Source organism: Neovison vison, chromosome 8 (genome assembly GCF_020171115.1).
Source record: "Neovison vison isolate M4711 chromosome 8, ASM_NN_V1, whole genome shotgun sequence".
NCBI lineage: Eukaryota > Metazoa > Chordata > Mammalia > Carnivora > Mustelidae > Neogale > Neogale vison.
In genome coordinates, this window is record NC_058098.1 from 122,664,613 (window position 1) to 122,684,213 (window position 19,601).

The 19,601-nt window shown below is 40.1% G+C and overlaps 1 protein-coding gene across 1 annotated transcript in view; it reads right to left on the reverse strand.

Annotated features, from left to right (window-relative positions):
* The window catches only part of LOC122915202 (solute carrier family 4 member 1 adaptor protein), a 32,845-nt gene extending 13,262 nt beyond the window's left edge, over positions 1–19,583 (reverse strand). The window contains exons 1-7 of the mRNA XM_044261853.1: positions 18,845–19,583; positions 18,440–18,632; positions 16,042–16,164; positions 14,412–14,472; positions 13,960–14,099; positions 1,791–1,951; positions 531–600 (exon numbers count right to left, since the gene is read on the reverse strand). Coding sequence (XP_044117788.1) covers positions 531–600; positions 1,791–1,951; positions 13,960–14,099; positions 14,412–14,472; positions 16,042–16,164; positions 18,440–18,632; positions 18,845–19,507 — 1,411 coding nt within the window. The 5' untranslated portion in view covers positions 19,508–19,583. The remainder of the gene's footprint in view (positions 1–530; positions 601–1,790; positions 1,952–13,959; positions 14,100–14,411; positions 14,473–16,041; positions 16,165–18,439; positions 18,633–18,844) is intronic.
* Positions 19,584–19,601: the final 18 nt, after the last annotated feature.

Here is a 19,601-nt window from a genome sequence, read left to right on the forward strand (position 1 = left end):
AGCCAAAGTTTCCAGAGAAAAGTTACTAACAGGGGCGCTTGGGTGGCTCAGTCGGTCAAGTGTCCAACTCTTGATTCTGGCTCAGGTCATGATCTCAGGGCCGTGAGATCAAGCCCTGTTTAGGGCTCCAACTCAGCAGGGAGTCTGCTTGGGATTCTCACTCTCCTCCCTCTGCCCTCCTCCCCTGCTGCATACTCTTTCCCTCTCAAAAAAAACAAATAAATCTTTAAAAAAAGTCACTCACATAAAACTGGTCAGAGAACACTACTCATATTGGGAATAAGAAAACAGGTTATAGCTTGAAGACCTTGGGACATCATTTTGCCTCATTGGGCTTCATTTTCCTCATCTATTACATAAAGAGTTTAAATGAAATAATTTATAATGTTCTTTCTAATACTAAGATGCTGTGTTGCTCCTTAGAAAGGTTCCAAGTTCTGTATATCTTCTTAACTAGCCTCAGTGCTGGCAGAGGGCACTATATAAGGCAGATGCCTACTATAGACTTATTTAATGGGTCATTAACTTACCTTTGCTTGAGGCTTTCAGTTTCTCGGAAATTTCAGAGAGTTCCTTTTCAGCATCATTTAACTTTGCAACCTGTAACACCCAAATTAACAGGGTCAGCAAATGTTTTTCTTCTTTCAAAACATGGTAGCTTTTCTGTCTTCCTCCTCTTATTTTCATTATTGTTACAAGGTTTAAGAGGATTCATTTAGAATTTCCAGTTGAATCTGCATCTTATGGAGTTAACAATTTTCATGTGCTTATTAATCTGAATTGAGTTAACTTCTGAATTAACACAGAATTAAACAAAATATATGTATAGAATACAGACTTGACATTACTCAAAAGAAAGAACTCAAGGCATTTGTTTTCTTTTTTTTTTTTTCCCTAAAGATTTTATTTATTTATTTGACAGACAGATCACAAGTAGGCAGAGAGGCAGGAAGAGAGAGAGGGAAGCAGGCTCCCGATGCGGGGCTTGATCCCAGGACCCTGGGATCATGACCTGAGCCGAAGGCAGAGGCTTTAACCCACTGAGCTACCCAGGGGCCCCAAGGCATTTGTTTTCATTGATGAATCAAAAAAACAGATGTTGGGTAATGTTTTAAAGCTCTCTGAATGTTACTTAATATAGTGAAAACACAGGCTAACTTATGATGGTTTCATGAAGGATATATAGTTTAAGACTATTACCAAACTATACTCCTCAAAATTCCTTTCACAATTCTTGACTGCCAAAAGTCTAAAGTTGATTTCACCTCAGAATGGCCCAATTTTGAACTTTTTCCTTTCTTTTCTTAGTTTTAACATAATATCCAAAGAATGCTCATTCATGCATCAATACCCACCTACAGGTGGACAGAGTCTCTAGCAGCAAGCCAAATTTTTCCCAACTTGGGTAATACTCTTGTTACTATCAAATTTAAAATCAAGAAAGTTGGGGTGCCTGGGTGGCTCAGTGGGTTAAGCCTCTGCCTTCAGCTCAAGTCATGATCTCAGGGTCCTGGGATGGAGCCCCACATCCGGCTCTCTGCTCAGCAGGGAGCTGGCTTCCCGCCCCACCCATGTGCTGCTCTGTCTACTTGTGATATCTCTCTCTCTCTCTGTCAAATAAATAAATAAATAATCTTTAAAAATAAAATAAAATAAATCAAGAAAGTCATATTTCAGACCAGATTTCAATGCCACTGCTTTAAAAATTATAATTATAAAACAAATTTAAATAATACATGATCTTATTTAAAAATTAAACTACCACAGCTACTTCTATAAATAAAACTTGCCAATGATTCAAAGGTCTCTGGCTTCTCATCTATCTTCCCAGCTTTTTTCATTCGGTTCAGACGCTTCTTTTCAACCAGGCCAGTTCTATCAAGAAAGGTGTCATCATCACTATCATAAAAGTCTTCATCTTCCCAGTTCTTGGCTTTCCTTTTCCGAGATACTAGGAGATAAAATAAATGGTAAAAAAAGAAAAAGGAGACAAGTAGATAAGCAGCTTAAAATATCACTATCAGGGGTGCCTGGGTGGCTCAGTGGATTAGCTTCTGCCTTCAGCTTAGGTCATGATCTCAGGGTCCTAAGATCAAGCCCCACATCCAGCTCTCTGCTCAGTGGGGAGCCTGCTTCCCTCTCTCTCTCTCTGCCTGCCTTTTTGCCCTCTTGTGATCTCTCTCTCTGTCAAATAAATAAATAAATTTTTATTTAAAAAATTTTTTAAAAAATCACTATCAGTACTGCAAGACCCAACAAGCTGTCAAACTACATATACAAACAAAGGGTTAAACCTGGAAGACATTAGGCTAAGTAAAATAAGCCAGGCACACAGGATTCCACTTAGAGTTAACTGAAGTAGCCCAATTCACAGAAACAGAAGGTAGAATGGTAATTACCAGGGGATGGAGGAAGGAAGAATGATAGTGATGGCTGTACAACAATGTGAATGTATTTAATACATTTAATGCTTACAGTGCTAAATTTTATATTATGTATATTTTACCACAATAAAAGAATTAAAACAAAGGGCTAATTTATTTAATGAGCAAGAAGTTCCCAAAAACCAATCAGTAAAAAAGGAAAAAGATAAGGAAAAGGCCAATAATCCAAAAATTTTTAAAAGGATAATGAAAGCAGTTCAGAAGAAGAAATATAAATGGCCAAAAAAAATTTTAAAGATGTTAAACACTTTTTAATAATTAAAAAATACATATTAGGGGCACCTGGGTGGCTCAGTGGGTTAAGCCTCTGCCTTCGGCTCAGGTCATGATCCCAGGGTCCTGGGATCAAGCCCCACACAGGGCTCTCTGCTCAGCGGGGAGCCTGCTTCCTCCTCTCTCTCTGCCTGCCTCTCTACCTACTTCTGATCTCTGTCTGCCAAGTAAATAAATAAAAAATCTAAAAAATATATACAAATTAAAATAATGAGATACCACTTCTTACCTACAGACTAGAAAAAACATGCAAAGATTAATAATGCCCAGTTTGGCCAGGGTATGGGGAAATGAACTCTCAAACAGCTGGTGGGAATGTACATTGATACAATCCTTTTGATGATCAATCTCACAACATCTATCAATAATAAAAATCCAACTGACCTAGCAATTCCACTTATAAGAATTTACCCCACATGTATCAGTACAACATTGTTTGTAATAGTGAAAAATATGGAAAGCTCATGAAGAGGGGACTATGGTAGCTACTAATTTTTGGTCTACTCTATGCCATCTTACTCCCCTTGTTCTGGTAAAAGTACCCCTTTTCTTCTAGAAAACTCTTCCCTCATTCCATCAGGATTAGGGGTAATCAAGTGACCAAAGCCAATCAGTAAGAGTCTCATAATTATATTAAATAAAAGGAAAAAAGGGCTCTCTTTCCAATGAGATTATGAAAGAGGGAAGATACAAATTCTGTAAGCAGCCAGCTTTCCCAGACTAGGTACGAATCTATCTGCAAAATAAAAACCATGCGCTCATGAAACAGATCCCACAGATACACACATACAGCTTTTATGGCATCCTGGTGACACTGAGAGTTCTGGCTTGATAGGACCAGAACTTAAGTTATGGTTCATGCACTTCTTTCAACCCTGTAAGCTACTCTTCTCAGGTTCTGGAGCTAATAACTCTTCTCCCTAAGCTAGTTTGAGTTGGGTTTCCATTATTTACAACCCAAACAGTCCTTATTAATATAAATTTCATAATTTCCAAGTTAGATGGTACAGTGAACATATCTAATTTCACTTTCCCCATATCCTACTAATGCTGCAATGAAAAGATCTTTTTTAAAAACATTAATCTGACAATAAATAAATAAATAATAAAGAAAATAAATAACTAAATACAAACACTAATCTACTGGGGCAGTTGGTTGGCTCAGCTGGTAGAGCATGCAACTCTTGATCTCGGGGTATAGAGCTTACTTAAAAATGCTGGGTCTAGAGCTTACTTTAAAAATAAATAAATAAAATAAAACAAATAAAAATTCTAAATCTGCAAAGAAAGGAGAATGGGAGAAGGGATAGCAACACCAAATTTTTGGAAATTAGAAAGCAGACAGACAAGTTGAAACTAAATTAGCAGAGCTAAAAAAGAAAAGATAAATTCTAATCCAACAGTGAGGAAAGCAGAGAATCAGTCTGATGATACTGCAGAGTCTACAAAAGGATCTGGAACTGGGGATGGATAGTTGTGCTAAAATAAGCAGAAATGAGTAAAAGCTGGTTGAGAAAGAGATCCTCCTCCCTACCTACTTACCTCCTTCCCATCCCCAGAAAGAATCCAGAAGTTAATCTCTAGAAAGGGTAAGACAGTAAGTCTGTGCATCGTGGACCGACTGGTTGAGTTGAGGGCATATATTATTCTATTCTAAAAATAGTACTGTCCTGTGAATATCTCAGTATTGAGATTCTGCTCAGCCATCTTCCAGCACTTAGCCCTAGAAATCTCATGCAGGAGACTAGAAGAATATTCTCTGAGGAATCCTGCCAGCAGAAGAGGAAATACCCAAGGAAATTTACGTGAGGAATTCCCCCCCTCCAAAAAGACCCACATCATTCTACACTGTTGCTGAAAGTTAGTAAGTCCCACCTATATAATTCAGGCTGTCAATCACCTTTTTGTCCCCAGATAAGAACTTAAAATCAAGGACTACATATCTGAGAAACACATCTAACAAGCAGGAAAGAGACCACACAAACAAAAAGAAAAGACAACCTGGAGAGCACAGATTCGCAGTGAGATGAGATATTTACAATCCAGGAAACAATGGCATATTACATTTTAAAAATGAATATTCAGGGACACCTGGGTGGCTTAGTTGGTTAAGCATCTGACTCTTGATTTTGGCTCAGGTCATGATCTCAGGATGGTGAAATCAAGTCCTGTGTCATGCTCTGCCTCCCCATGGAGTCTGCTTGAGATTTTCTCTCTCTCCCCCTCATCCCCTCCCCCTCCCCCGAGCTGCACTCCCATGTGTGCACATGTCTCTCTAATGAATAAATTCTTTTAAAAATGTATATTTGAGGACAAAAATGAGCCTTGGAAATTAAAATCTTGATAGCAAAACAGAGACAGAAAGATAAAACTGCAGAAATCTCCCAGAAAGAACAAAAAGACATAGAGACAAAAACACTAAGGATAAAAAAAGACAAGAAACTTTAGACAGTCAGTCTAAGATGTTCACCATCTAAAGAACAAAATTCCAGAGAGAAAGAGAAAACAGAGGGATAAAATTATTAATGGCATAATTCCAGAAATGTTCCTGAAGTGTCAAAAGATTTCCAGATCAGGGGCACCTGCGTGGCTCAGTCCCTTGAGCCTCTGGCTCTTAATTTCAGCTCAGGCCATGATCTCTTGAATCATGGGACTGAGCCCGAAGTTGGGCTCCAGGCTCAGCACAGAGCCTGCTTTGGATTCTCTCCCTCTGCCCCTCCCCTGCCCTACTCACTTTCTCTAAAACGGATAAATAAAATCTTTTAAAAAAATTTTTTTCCAGACCAAAGGACCCAATAAGAACCTAGAAAAATGAATGAAAATAGACCAACAGAAAGGTACATCATAGTTAAGTTTCAGAACCTTGAGAACAAAGGGAAACTCTGACGAACTTCCGGGGTGGAGGGGGTGAGGGGAATGACATATAATTGATTAGGATTCTGAACAGTTTTGGACTGTGAGAACAATGCTGGATATAGGTGATAAAAGAGTAATACCTTCAAAGTCGTGAAGGAAATTATTTCCAATTTAGAATTCTACTCCTAGACCAACTATTAACCAAGAGTAAAGCTAGCATAATTATATTTTCAGAACGGAGAATTTAATAAAGTTTACTTGTTATACATCCTTTCTCAGGAATCTACTAGAGGATATCCACCAAAACAAGAGAGTAGGCTAAGAAAAATCAAAGATGTGAAATCCAGTGAAGACTACCATCATGCACGCTTTCCACTTTTGTACCAGCTTTTTTTTTTTTCAACTTTATTTGTCAGAGAAAGAGAGAGAAAGCAGGTGGAGCGTCAGGCAGAGAAGTGGGCTCCCTGCAGAACAAGGAGGCCACTGCGAGACTCAATCCTAGGTCCCTGGGATCATGACTCAAGCCGAAGGCAGATGTTTAACCAACTGAGCCACCCAGGTGTCAGTCCTGCAGCAGGTCTAGAGAGCAGTAAGCCCTAAAACAATAGTGTTCTTCAGGAGAAATGTTTCCAAAAGTCAGAACTGATCAATTACTGAATGCGATTGACCATGCGGAAAATTATACTGAAAGGCTATTGAAAGGTGAGAGACGAATGACCAAGAGCTATAAAATTCAAACACATGAAAAACAAACACAATTATTAACTTTAGGAAAAACAGAAACAAAAATTGCTCAGTTGTGACTAATATTTGCATAAACATAATCATGGAAATATTAAACACTAATTTAACACAGTAAGTAGATAATGTTTAGAATACATGACTCAAGGTCAATAGCCCAAGATGGCAGAGGAGGAGCAGACCTTAGTTTCATCTGGTTCCTGAATTCAGCTAGACAGCTATCAAATCATTCTGAAGACCTGTGAACTCAACCAGTGATCTAAGGAAAGAATAGCTGCAACTCTACAAATAGAAAAGTGACTACTTGCTGCAAGGTAGGAGGTGTGGAGAAGTGAATCCAAGGCGATATATCAGAAGGTTTACCACAAGGGAAGGGAGCCTCCGTAAACTGGCACCAGAAAGTGCTATAGCAGCAGAGCATAAAACCAGAATTTTTGGAAGTCTGTTCTGGTAAGGAATATCACTCAGGTGGCTAGGCGTGGGTGGAACCCTAGCTGGGACAGTGTGGTCTGAGGATCCCCATGGTCAAGGGAAGACTGGGGGTGCCTGAGCATGACAGAGTTCCCAAGCACTGGAGCAGGGAAGCCAGCTGCAATCAGTGTGGCAGAACTGGGCTCTAGCTCGGGGTTGCAATAAACCATGAACTGCAGTACAATTGGACCACTGTGCTCAGAACAAGGGCCCAGCAAGTGGCAGAACCACAGCGAGACACCCCCTTCCCCCGGAAGGAGTGGCTGTGCACTGCGGGAGTCTTCAGGGTTTGGAGACTTGAAACAAAGTCAAATGCCTGATACAAAAACAGTCGGTCACCAGCTGGGTGAGCACAGAGTGCGGACAGAGACCAAGGAGACAGGAGTGACTAACTGCTTTTCCTTAAGGGCACACTAAGGAGTGGGGCCCCAAGCTCTCAGCTCTGGGGCTAGAGACTAGAAGGCTGCCATTTTCATTCTCATCCTCCAAAGTGGCATGGAAATTCTTCAGGGAACAAAAGCCACGGGAGCAATGTGGAGCAGATTACTTAGCCTGGCCCCTGGCAAGGGCAGTACTCAGGTTCCACAGGGCACAGACAATTAAGAATCAACACAACAGGCCCCTCCCCAAGAAGAGCAGCAAGAACATCGGTTAAAACCAAGTTTACTTATCATAGGAACCTGCAAAACTCCAGTGCCAGGGGAATACAATACATGGCTTTTTTCCCCCCACGATACTTTAGTCTTTCAATTTTATTTTTTTCTCTTTTCCCAATTTCTGATTTCATCAACTCTTTTTTTTAATCTTTTTAAATTTCCATTTTTACAGTTACAGTCTACCTTTCATTGCGGCCAAGAATATTTTATCTAGCTAGGATGCCATTCAAAATAGAAAGAAAGATAAAAGGCTTCCAGGACAAACAAACTAAAAGAATTTGTGATCACTAAACCAGCCCTGCAAAAAATATTAAAGGGGATCCCTTCAAGCAAAGAGAGAGCCCAGAATTAACATAGACCAGAAAGGAACAGAGATAATATACAGAACAGTAACTTTACAGGTAATACAATGGCACTAAATTCATATCTTTCAATAGTTACTCTGAATGTAAATGGGCTAAATGCCCCAATCAAAAGACACAGGGAATCAAATTGGATAAAAAAGCAAGACCCATCATTATGCTGTCTGCAAGAGACTCATTTTAGACCCAAAGACACCTCCAGATTTAAAGTGAGGGGGTAGAGGGGTGTCTGGGTGGTTGCTAATCATTTAGCATCTACCTTTGTCTCAGATCATGATCCCAGGGTTCTGGGATCAAGTCCCACATCGGGCTCCCTGCTCAGGAGAGAGGCTGCTTCTCCCTCTCCCTCTGCCTATCGCTCCCCCAGCTTGTGCTCTCTCACTCTCTCTGACAAATAAATAAATAAAATATTTAAAATAAATAAGTAAATAAAGTGAGGGGGTGGAAAACCATTTTATCATGCTAATGGACACCAAAATAATGCTGGGGTAGCAATCCTTCTATCAGACAAATTAGACTTTATTTTTTATTATTACTTTAAAATTTTTATTTATTTACTTATTTGACAGAGAGGAGCAGGGGGAGCAGGAGAGGGAGAAGCAGGCTTCCTGCCTAGCAGGGAGCCTGACACAGGGTTCAATCCCAGGACTCCAGGATCATGACCTGAGCCGAAGGTAGATGCCCAATGACTGAGCCACCCAAGTGCCCCAGAAAAATCTGACTTTAAGCCAAACACCTGATAGGAGATGAGGAAGGACACTATATCATAATTAAAGGATCCATTCAACAAAAAGATCTAAGAACTATAAATGTTTATGCCCCAAACATGGGAGCAGTCAGTTATATAAACCAATTAATAACAAAATAAATACACTGATAACGATACAATAATATTAGGGGACTTTAACACCCCACTCGCTGAAATGGACAGATCATCTAAGCAGAAGATCAACAAGGAAACAGGGTTTTGAATGACACAAGGGACCAGATGTACTTTACAGATATACTCCAAATATTCCATCTTAAAGCAACAGAATACACATTCTTCTCCAAAACAGATCCAAACTGGGTCACAAATTAGTCACAAATGGAACTTTCTCCAAAACAGATCCAAACTGGGTCACAAATCAGTTCTCAACTGATACCAAAGGACTGGGATCAACCCTGCATATTTTCAGACCACAATGCTTTGAAACTGGAACTCAGGGGTGCCTGGGTGATGGTCATGATGCCAGGGTCCTGGGATCAACCCCCGCATCGGACTCCCTGCTTGGCAGGAAGCCTGCTTCTCCCTCACACTCCACCTGCTTGTGTTCCCTCTCTCACTGCGTCTCTCTCTGTCAAATAAATAAAATCTTAAAAAAAAAGAAAAAGAAAAAGAAACTGGAACTCAATCACAAGAGGAAATCTGGAAAGAACTCAGATACATGGAGGCTGAAGAGCTTCCTACTAAAGAAAGAATGGATCAACCGGGAAATTGAACAAGAATTTTTTTTTTAAAGATTTTATTTATTTATTTGACAGAGAAATCACAAGTAGGCAGAGAGGCAGGCAGAGAGAGAGGGTCAAGCAGGCTCCCTGCTGAGCAGAGAGCCCGATGCAGGGCTCGATCCCAGGACCCTGAGATAATGACCTGAGCCGAAGGCAGAGGCTTAACCCACTGAGCCTCCCAGGTGTTCCTGAAGAAGAATTTTAAAAAGTCAAGGAAACAAATGAAAATGAAAACACAACTGTTCAAAACCTTTGGGATTCAGCAAAGGTGATCCTGAGAGGGAAGTATATAACAACACAAGCCTTTCTCCAGAAATAAGAAATACAACCTAACCTCATACCTAGAGGAGCTGGAGACAGATGAACAAATAAAGCCTAAACCCAGCAGGAGAATTAATAAAGATCAGAGGAGAAATCAATAAAATAGAAACCAAAAGAACAGTAGAACTGATCATCAAAACTAGGAGCTGGTTCTCTGAAAGAACTAATTAAAATCCCTGAAACAAATAACACATTATACGTTAATTTTTAAAAATTTAAGAAAGAATTAATAAGATCAACAAACCTGTGGCCAGACATATCAAAAAGAAAAGAGGAAGAACCCAAATAAATAAAATCATGAATGAAAGAAGAGAGATCACAACCAACACTGAAGAAATATGAACAACTGCAAGAACATATTATGAACAACTATATGCCAACAAACTAGGCAATCTGGAAGAAATGGATGCATTCCTAGAAACGTATAAACTCCCAAAACTGAAATAGGAAGAAATAAAAACCTGAAAAGACCGATAACCAGCAAGGAAATTGAAGCCATAATCAAAAATCTCCCAACAATTAAGAGTCCAGGACCAGACGACTTCCCAGGGGAATTCTACCAAACATTTAAATTAGAATTAATACTTATCCTTCTGAAGTGATTTCAAAAAATAGAAATAAAAGGAAAATTTCCAAACTCTTTCTATGAGGCCAGCATTACCTTGCTCCTAAAACCAGACAAAGATCCCACCAAAAAGAGAATTATGAACCAATATCCCTGATGAACATGGATGTAAAAATTCTCACCAAGATACCAGCCAATAGCATCTAACAGTACATTATGAGGATTATTCACCACAACCAAGTGGGATTTATTCCTGGGCTGCAAGGGTGGTTTAACACCCACAAATCAATCTATGTGATACACTACATTAATAAAAGAAAGGATAAGAACTGTATGATCCTCTCAATAGATGCAGAAAAAGCATTTGACAAAGTCTAGCATCCTTTCTTGATTAAAACCCTTCACAGTGTAGGAATAGAGGGAACATACCTCAATATCATAAAAGCCATCTATGAAAAGCCCAGAGAGAATATCATCCTCAATAGGGAAAAACTGGGAGCTTTTCCCCTCAGGTCAAAAACAAGACAGCGAAGTACACTATCACCACTGTCGTTCAACATAGTAGTAAAAGTCCTAGCTTCAGCAATCAGAAAACAGTAAGAAATAAAAGGCATCCAAATCAGCAAAGAAGTCAAATTCTCACTCTTTGCAGGTGACATGGCACTATGCAGAAAACCCAAAAGACTGCACTCCAAACTTGCTAGAACTCATAGGAATTTAGCAATGTCAGAGGATATAAATCAATGAACAAAAATCAGTTGGACTTCTATACACCAACAAGATAGAAGAAAGAGAAATTAAGGAGTCAATTCCATTTACAATTGCACCCCAAACCCAAGATACCTAGGAATAAACCTAACCAAGGAGGCAAAGGATCTACACTCAGAAAACTACAGAACACTCATGAAAGAAAGTGAGGAAGAAACAAAGAAATGAAAAATGTTCCATGCTCATGGATTGAAAGAACAAATGGATTGTTAAAATGTCTATGCTACCTAGAGCAATCTATTCAACGCGACCCCTGTCAAAATACCATCAACTTTTTTCACAGGGCTGGAATAAATAATGCTTAAGTTTGTATCAAACCAGAAAAGACCCCAAATAGCCAAAGGAATGTTGAAAAAGAAAACCAAAGCTGGCGGCATCAAAATTCCAGACTTCAAGTTCTATTACAAAGCTATAATCATCAAGACAGTATGGTACTGGCACAAAAACAGACACACAGATCAATGGAACAGAACAGAGAACCCAAAAATGGACCCTTGACTCTGTGGTCAAGCAATCTTTGACAAAGCAAAAAAAGAATATCCAGTGGGAAAGACTGTCTCATCAACAAATGGTGTTCGGAAAATTGGACAGTCAGAGGCAGGAAAATAAAACTGGACCATTTTCTTACACCATACATAAAAATAAACTCAAAATGGATGAAACACCTAAATGTGAGACAGGAATCCATCAAAATCCTAGAAGAGAACACAGGCAGCAACTTCTGTGACCCTGGCTACAGCAACGCAACTTCTTGATAGACACGTCTCCAAAGGCAAGGGAAACAAAGGCAAAAATGAACTATTGAGACTTCAACAAGATAAAAAGCTTTTGCACAGCAAAGGAAACAGTTGACAAAATCAAAAGACAACCAACAGAATGGGAGAAGATATTTGCAAATGTCATATCACATAAAGGGCTAGTATCCAAAATCTATAAAGAACTTATCAAACTAAAAAAACAGAAAAAAAAGAACTTATCAACCTCAACCCCCAAAGACCAAATAATCCAAACAAGAAATGGGCAGAAGATGCGAACAGACATTTCTCCAAAGAATTGAGATGCCTGTGTGGCTCTGTCAGTGAAGTGTCTGCCTTTGGCTCAGGTCATGATCCCGGGTCCTGGGATCCAGTCCTGCACCACGCTCCTTCTCAGCAGGTAGCCCGCTTCTCCTTCTGCCTCTGCCCCACCCCCCACTTGTGTGGGCTCTCTCTCTCTCTCTCTGCTAAATAAATAAAATATTATAAAAAAATACAAATGGCCAAGACACCCATGAAAAAAACGCTCAATACCACTTGGCATCAGGGAAATACAAATACAAATCAAAACCACAATGAGATACCACCACATCTATCAGAATGGCTAAAATTAACAAGTCAGAAAATGCTAAATGTTGGTGAAGAAGTGGAGAAAGAAGAACCCTCTTACACTTCTGGTGGGAATGCAAGCTAGTGCAGCCACTCTGGAAAACAGTGTGGAGGTTCCAACAAAAAGTTGAAAGCTTTTTGAGCTACCCCATGACCCAGTAATTGCATTACTAGGGATTTACCCCAAAGATACAGATGTAGTGATCCAAAGGGGCACCTGTACCGCAGTGCTTATAACAATGTTCACAATGGCCAAACTATGGGAAGAGCCTAGATGCCAATCAACAGATGAATAGATATATATATCTATATATATATCTATATATATAATGGGAAATTATGGAGTCACCAAAAAATGAAATCTTGCTATTTGCAATGACATGGATGGAACTAGAGGGTATTATGCTAAGTGAAATAAGTCAATCAGAGAAAAACAATTATCATATGATCTCACTCATATGTGGAATTCAAGAAACAAAACAGAGGAGCACAGGGAAAGAGAGAAAAAAATAAAATGACAAAATCAGAGAGGGAGACAAACCATTAGAGAATCCTAACAATAGGAAACAAACTGAAGGTTGCTGGAGGGGAAGGGTTAGGGGGATGCGGTAACTGGGTCGACATTAAGAAGGGCAGAGAATGTAATGAGTACTGGGTATTATGTAAGACTGATGGATCACTGACCTTTACTTCTGAAACTAAAAATACATTATATGTTAATTAATTGAATTTAAATAAAAATAAATACATGAACAAAAATAAATAACTCAAAATAAAGTAGTATACTCTTCCTTTTTGGAAATATGGATTTTTTTTTTAAGATTTTATTTATTTATTTGACAGACAGAGATCACAAGCAGGCAGAGAGGCAGGCAGAGAGGGGGGGGAGCAGGCTGAGCAGGGATCCCAACGTGGGGCTCAATCCCAGGACCATGAGATCATGACCTGAGCCGAAGGCAGAGGCTTAACCCACTGAGCCACCCAGGCGCCCCAGAAATATGGATATTTTTAAATGCCAAAAGAGGTAACTGAAAGAGTTAAAAAGCCTTCCTTCTAAGGTTGAAGAATGAGGAGGAGCAGGGCAAAGAACAGGTATATTTTGTAATAAGCCTTTGGTAGTTTTAAACTATACATAAGTTTCTTTGCAATAATAAAAACTAATTTTAGAATAAACAAAAATATAGTATAATCCTTTATTAATAAATGATGGTATAACCAGACAGGTTTTTTAAATGGGATAAATTTAATGCAATCACACAGATAATATCCATGATAAATTCTTACATTAAAAATTTAAGTATTAAAGAGTATAAGTAATATAAACGCATTTGTATATGAGTGTTTGCTTTTTATTAAAGGATCTAGTTCTGAACACACATCTGTATTCATAAAAAATGTCTAGGAGAATATAAGCAATGGCTTCCTTTGGGTATTAAGATATGGAATCTTTTCTTTTCACTTCATAGAATTGGTAGACAATTTATACTTTCCTCCTAAAAAGATATTTTATTGCCTTCTGTGTTAAATTTTCCTTTCTTCTTTCTCTCTGTCCATCTCATTGTATCTGTCTCCCCTCTTTCTCTCCCTGCTTGTCTCCCTCTCTCTCTCTCTTTCTTTCTTTCAAGGAAAAGAAGTGTTCCCACATACCTGCCTCCTGCCGCAGCAATCCCAAAGTATCAAGGATTCGACAAGCTTCCAGTGAACACTGGATCATTGCTTCTTTTTTCTTTCCTGAATGAATGGCCTCAGCTACCAGTTGTTTTCCAGTTGAATCATCCACAGGTAATCTGTATTGGTTTGTTGGGAATCATAGCACAGTATTAAGCTCCAATTCTCATGAAAAAAACTAATGTGCTGTGATAATAGTCATTTTTTGACATGCCTTTTTAATTTCTCCATTCATCTTGTTCTATCTTGCCAAGGTCAGACTTCAAATCTTTTCCTTAGATCTCTGACCCATCCCACACCACCTGCCAACTTATCAAGGCCCAAATTCAAGAACAGCCTAAAAATAAGGTTAAAGTCACTTTTTGGGTTTGCTGTATATAACCTGAAACTGACCACTTTTCAAAATGGACATTAATGAGAACGGAACATACCTCACTCTACACAGCCAAGTGCTATGTCCCTGTTCATCAAATTCGTATTCTAATTCTTCTCCTGTGGGAGGAAGAAAGACAAAACAATTTTAATAACATCTGAAAACTACTAGTTGAAACAAAGGGAAAAGAGAGGAAAGGTTAAGTAAGAATATCAAGTTCTCATACTACACTGAATTTCAAAGCATTTCTCTTCTTTTTTTCCTAGGGATTATCATCTGATAATAAAATTAGGATGAGCTTGGGGAGCCTGGGTGGCTGGTTTAGTCAGTTAATTGGCCCACTCTTGATTTCGGCTCAGGTCGTGATCTCAAGGTCCTGGGATAGAGGATAGATAGACTCAGCAGGGAGTCTGCTTCAGGAAATCTCTCTCCCTCTGACCTTTCCCCTGCTTGCTCTCTCACTTTCTTTCTAAAATAAATAAATAAATCTTTAAAAAAAATTAGGATGAACTTGAGACGAAGAAAACCAAACTCAGATCAAAACAATCAACTCTCCAAAAATAGCTTTGCCCACTTTACAGCAGATTTCACGCTAGATATTTAAGTTGTAGGTGTAAGCTGTTAATTTGTCACAATTGCCTCATTTTTAGAAGCATAAATATTACATGCAGAATGCAACCAGTTCATATATATATTCATATACACACAGAGATGTTCTTTCAAAGCACCTCTACTGAAACAATCCTCTGTGGAAACATTCTTTAAATCATATAAGGTGAATATATGATTTTGAATATATGATTTTATATGATTCTTTAAATCATATAAAGTGAATATCCACGTTAAGAATTACAAAAGATCAAGCCCCACATTGGGCTCTCTGCTCAGCAAGGAGCCTGCTTCCCTCTCTCTCTCTCTGCCTGCCTCTCTGCCTACTTGTGATCCTTGTCTATCAAAAAAAAAAAAAAAAGAATTACAAAAGATCAGGGGCGACTGGGTGGCTCAGTAGTTTAAGCCTCTGCCTTCAGCTCAGGTCATGATCTCAGGGTCCTGGGATTGAGCCCCCCATCTGGCTCTCTGCTCAGCAGGGAGCCTGCTTCCCCCCTCTCTGTCTGCCTCTCTGCCTACTTGTGATCTCTATTAAAAAATAAATTAAAAAAAAAGAATTACAAAAGATCAGATGAATTTGGGACGCCTGGGTGGCTCAGTTGGTTAAGCAGCTGCCTTCGGCTCAGGTCATGATCCCAGCATCCTGGGATCGAGTCCCACATCGGGCTCCTTGCTCGGCAGGGAGCCTGCTTCTCCGTCTGTCTCTGCCTGCCATTCTGTCTGCCTGTGCTCATTCTCTCTCGCTCTCTCTGACAAATAAATAAAATCTTAAAAAAAAAAAAAAAAAAGATCAGATGAATTAGAAACAAAAGATTTTACAAAGTTAGGTCAATCTCTCCACCACCCCCAAGTCTAGAATCTTTTGAGAAGAATGAGATGAGTCAAAAAAAAAAAGTCCCTTTTTTCCAACATGGGAAGACTTTTAACATTTTCAAAATAAACCTGAAGCAGCTGACCACAAGGGAAGGAACTAAGGAGAACAGTAGATAAAATACAGCATTTCTAAGTACCCTGAAGATCTACAAAACAACACTGCTATGGATACCATTTACTGGCAGGATCAAAATCTGTTTACATACCTTCTCGGTCAAAAAAACCTTGGAGAGCCTTTTTTGGATCCTTTATATAAAACGCCTCCCTTTCCTGCTGAAACTCTAAGACAATGGGGTTCTCTTCAGCCTCATCTTCTACAGCATCTTCTCCTACAGGATATGGAAAAGAAAAAAAAGACAGACAAGGGAAGAGACTGTCTTAATTATGCCCACTTTCCATTCAGCCTGCATGCAGATACAGTTACCAAAGAAAAGAAAGGTCGGGGATGGGGGAGAAAGGGGCAAACACAAAATCACCAGTATAAATACCTTTAGTTTTTCTAAATTGTGTAACAAATTAAAACTTGTTTTCATGGCATCTTGGTTTTTTTTTTTTTCCTGCTTATTTTTTTTTGTTTTTCTTTCCCTCCATCACAATATTTTAAAAACAAAATCACCTACCACATTGTCCATGGAAAAAAATCTAAGCTTCTTGGCTGGCATTCCTGCTCTAGATCACCTGGGTCTAATATTCTGTCTCTAATACAGTTTCTTAATATTTACTATATCTGTCAAATAGATGGGTCTACTCATCACTCCCTTAAAATAATCAATCCTGGGGCGCCTGGGTGGCTCAGTGGGTTAAAGCCTCTGCCTTTGGCTCAGGTCATGATCCCAGGGTCCTGGGATCGAGCCCCGCATCGGGCTCTCTGCTCAGCAGGGAGCCTGCTTCCTCCTCTCCCTCTGCCTGCTTCTCTGCCTACTTGTCATCTCTGTCTGTCAAATAAATAAATAAAATCTTAAAAAAATAAATAAATAAAATAAAATAATCAATCCTGCCCTGAAAACCATTCTCAACACTCAGCTTCCTGGGGGCTAATATTCCTTTCCTTCAAGTTCCACCTCAAGACCTGTCTGTTTGTAAAGTTAAAAACCTTCCCAAATTTTAACTCAGTGTTGCCCAACAGAAATATAATGAAATATATTGAACAGAAATATAAATGAATATAAATAAATATTCATATGATTCATATATAAATAAAAATTTATATATATAAATATAAACAGAAATATAATGAAAGCCATACATGATGTTTCTCATTTTCAGGGCATCTGGGTGCCTCAGTCTGACTCCTGATCTTGGTTCGGGTCATATCTCAGGGTTGTGGGATCCAGTCCCTCCTCAGATTCCACGCTCAGTGCAGAGTCTGCTGGAGATTCTGTTTCTCCCTCTCTTTCTGCCCCTCCCCATCCTCATGCCTGTTCTCTCTCTAAATAAGTAAATAAAATCTTGAAATAAAGAAGGTTTTCGTTTTCTAGCAGACTCATTAAAAAGGAAAAACAGGAAAAATTATCATGTAATCAGTATAAAAATATTATGACCATTTCACATTCTTTTTTTACACTGAGTCTTTGAAATCTAGAGTGTATGTTACATTTATAACACAAGTCATTTTGGACTGGCCATACTGTAAGTGTCCAATAGCCACATGTGGGTAATGGCTACCATACTGGACAGCGCAGGTCTAACTCCTCAATGGTTACTCCCTTCTCTGAACCTTTACTCTGGCATACTTATGGTTTCTAGCTTTTGTTTTGCCATTACAAAAGTAATTTTATAATATTTTCATAATATTTATCCAGTCTTCCCAACAACATATTAAGGTCATCTTCTTTTTATATTCCAAGATCCTGAACACCCATCCTCCAAAATGTCTGGCATTAAGGAAAATTCAATTCATTCCTCTGGCTAAGGGACAAGCATTCTCTGATTAGCTATCTCACATTTCAGGGAATTTACTGAAAAAAAATACTCAAAAAAAATTTGAGGGACTATCCTATACTAAACATTCCATGTTATTTGATTGAATCTAGTCCCATACCCTCCAGTGATGATCATCAAGATCAGTACTACATATATGATATATATAAAAATATATACATAAATATAAATATATATATATTCAAACTGTAAAACTAAATTAGTTGTGTGCTGAGGAAGAATTCTGAACAAGGGAGTGCGCTGTAAAACCATTAAAAGAAATCCTTGGGCGCCTGGGTGGCTCAGTGGGTTAGGCCGCTCAGGTCATGATCTCGTGGTCCTGGGATCGAGTCCCGTATCGGGCTCTCTGCTCAGCAGAGAGCCTGCTTCCTCCTCTCTCTCTCTCTGCCTGCCTCTCTGCCTACTTGTGATCTCTCTCTGTCAAATAAATAAATAAAATCTTAAAAAAAAAAAAAAAAAAGAAATCCATAGGGCCCATAATTCAATTTTTTGACATGAGAAAAGTTAACGAATCTCAGTGGGTTTTAATAATCTCATGTCCAAACTGTATTTGTCTCACCTATCTCAAAAAGTCATGAAAAGCTGTATGACAGAAAACAATTAAGAATACCACTAGTCATGAATTTAAAATATTAACCTCTGGCAGCAATTTTAACTTCTTACCCATTCCCCAGGTGCAGCCCATCTCATCATCTTGACTACTAGCACTTCTCTTCCCTTCGGTGGCATCCATTTCCTCCTCGTCCGAGTCTTCTCCTAACATCTTCTTCTCCAACATCATTTGCTGCTGCTTTCGCAGTTCTTTCAGTTGCGTTACGGTCAACTCGGATTCTGCTTCCCTGTCTTCCTCTGGTCCCTGACGAGCCAAGCGAAAGAATTCTTTCAGAGCTCAGCATTGCTGGAGTCACTTTCAGAAGTACGGCAATGCATACAGAGGTCTGAGAGGGGCCAGACTCCGCTTTTGTCATCGCTCACGGGGAGACTCGCCTTCCTCGGCGAAAGCTTAAGGAGCTCTGGAACCCAGCCCCGTGCGCTGCAGAGATTGCAATCCTAGGTTTTTCTACTTACCTGAAGAAGAAAGAGCCGGGTGCTACCTCCAAAGCGAAGAACGTGCCCGACGTGGACTCGACAATAGGTGCGGGGTGGGATGCGAGTTTTGTTCAGGAAAGTGCCGTGAGTGCTTCCCAGATCGTAAAGGTAGAAGCCCGGCCCGTGGCCGTCGCACTCTCCTTCGAGGCCGGACGCCCGGTGCTGCAGCACGGCGTGGTACCGGGACACCGAAGGGTGCTCCAGGCACACGTCGCAGCTAGACAGCCTCCCGAAAAGGCAGCAACTCGTCCCTTTCAAGCTACGGGTGCCAAGGATGGTACCACCCTTGAGCGTCTCTAGGCTGTAGGGGGCTGTCGCGGGGCCGCCCCACGGAGGCTCTTGGTAAGGGGGAGCCCGGGCCGGGCCGCCGAGAGAAGGAGCCGCTGTGGGGGGCTGGGGCTGCTCCTTCGGCGGACTCCTGGTGCCCCCGCTGTCCGGCCGCGGTGGCGGGACGTCAGGCTCCGCGGAATCCGGCTCTAGCAGCGCCGCGGGCCTTTCCTTCTTCGCCTCCTCAGGGTTTGAAGGATTGGAGGCCGGGGTCTTGCCGCGCACAACCGGGGGCACCGGCAACGTCGGCTTCTTGAAGTCGTCACTGAGATCTTGCAAACCCAGAGGCTCGGACTGAGAGGGACTGTCAGCCATCCTCGGTCAGATGCAGGCTCGAAATCTGTTCCTGGGAAACCTCCCCTTCGGTCTCTAAGTTCCTCTCCACACTCGCCACCACCCCCCTCTCTCT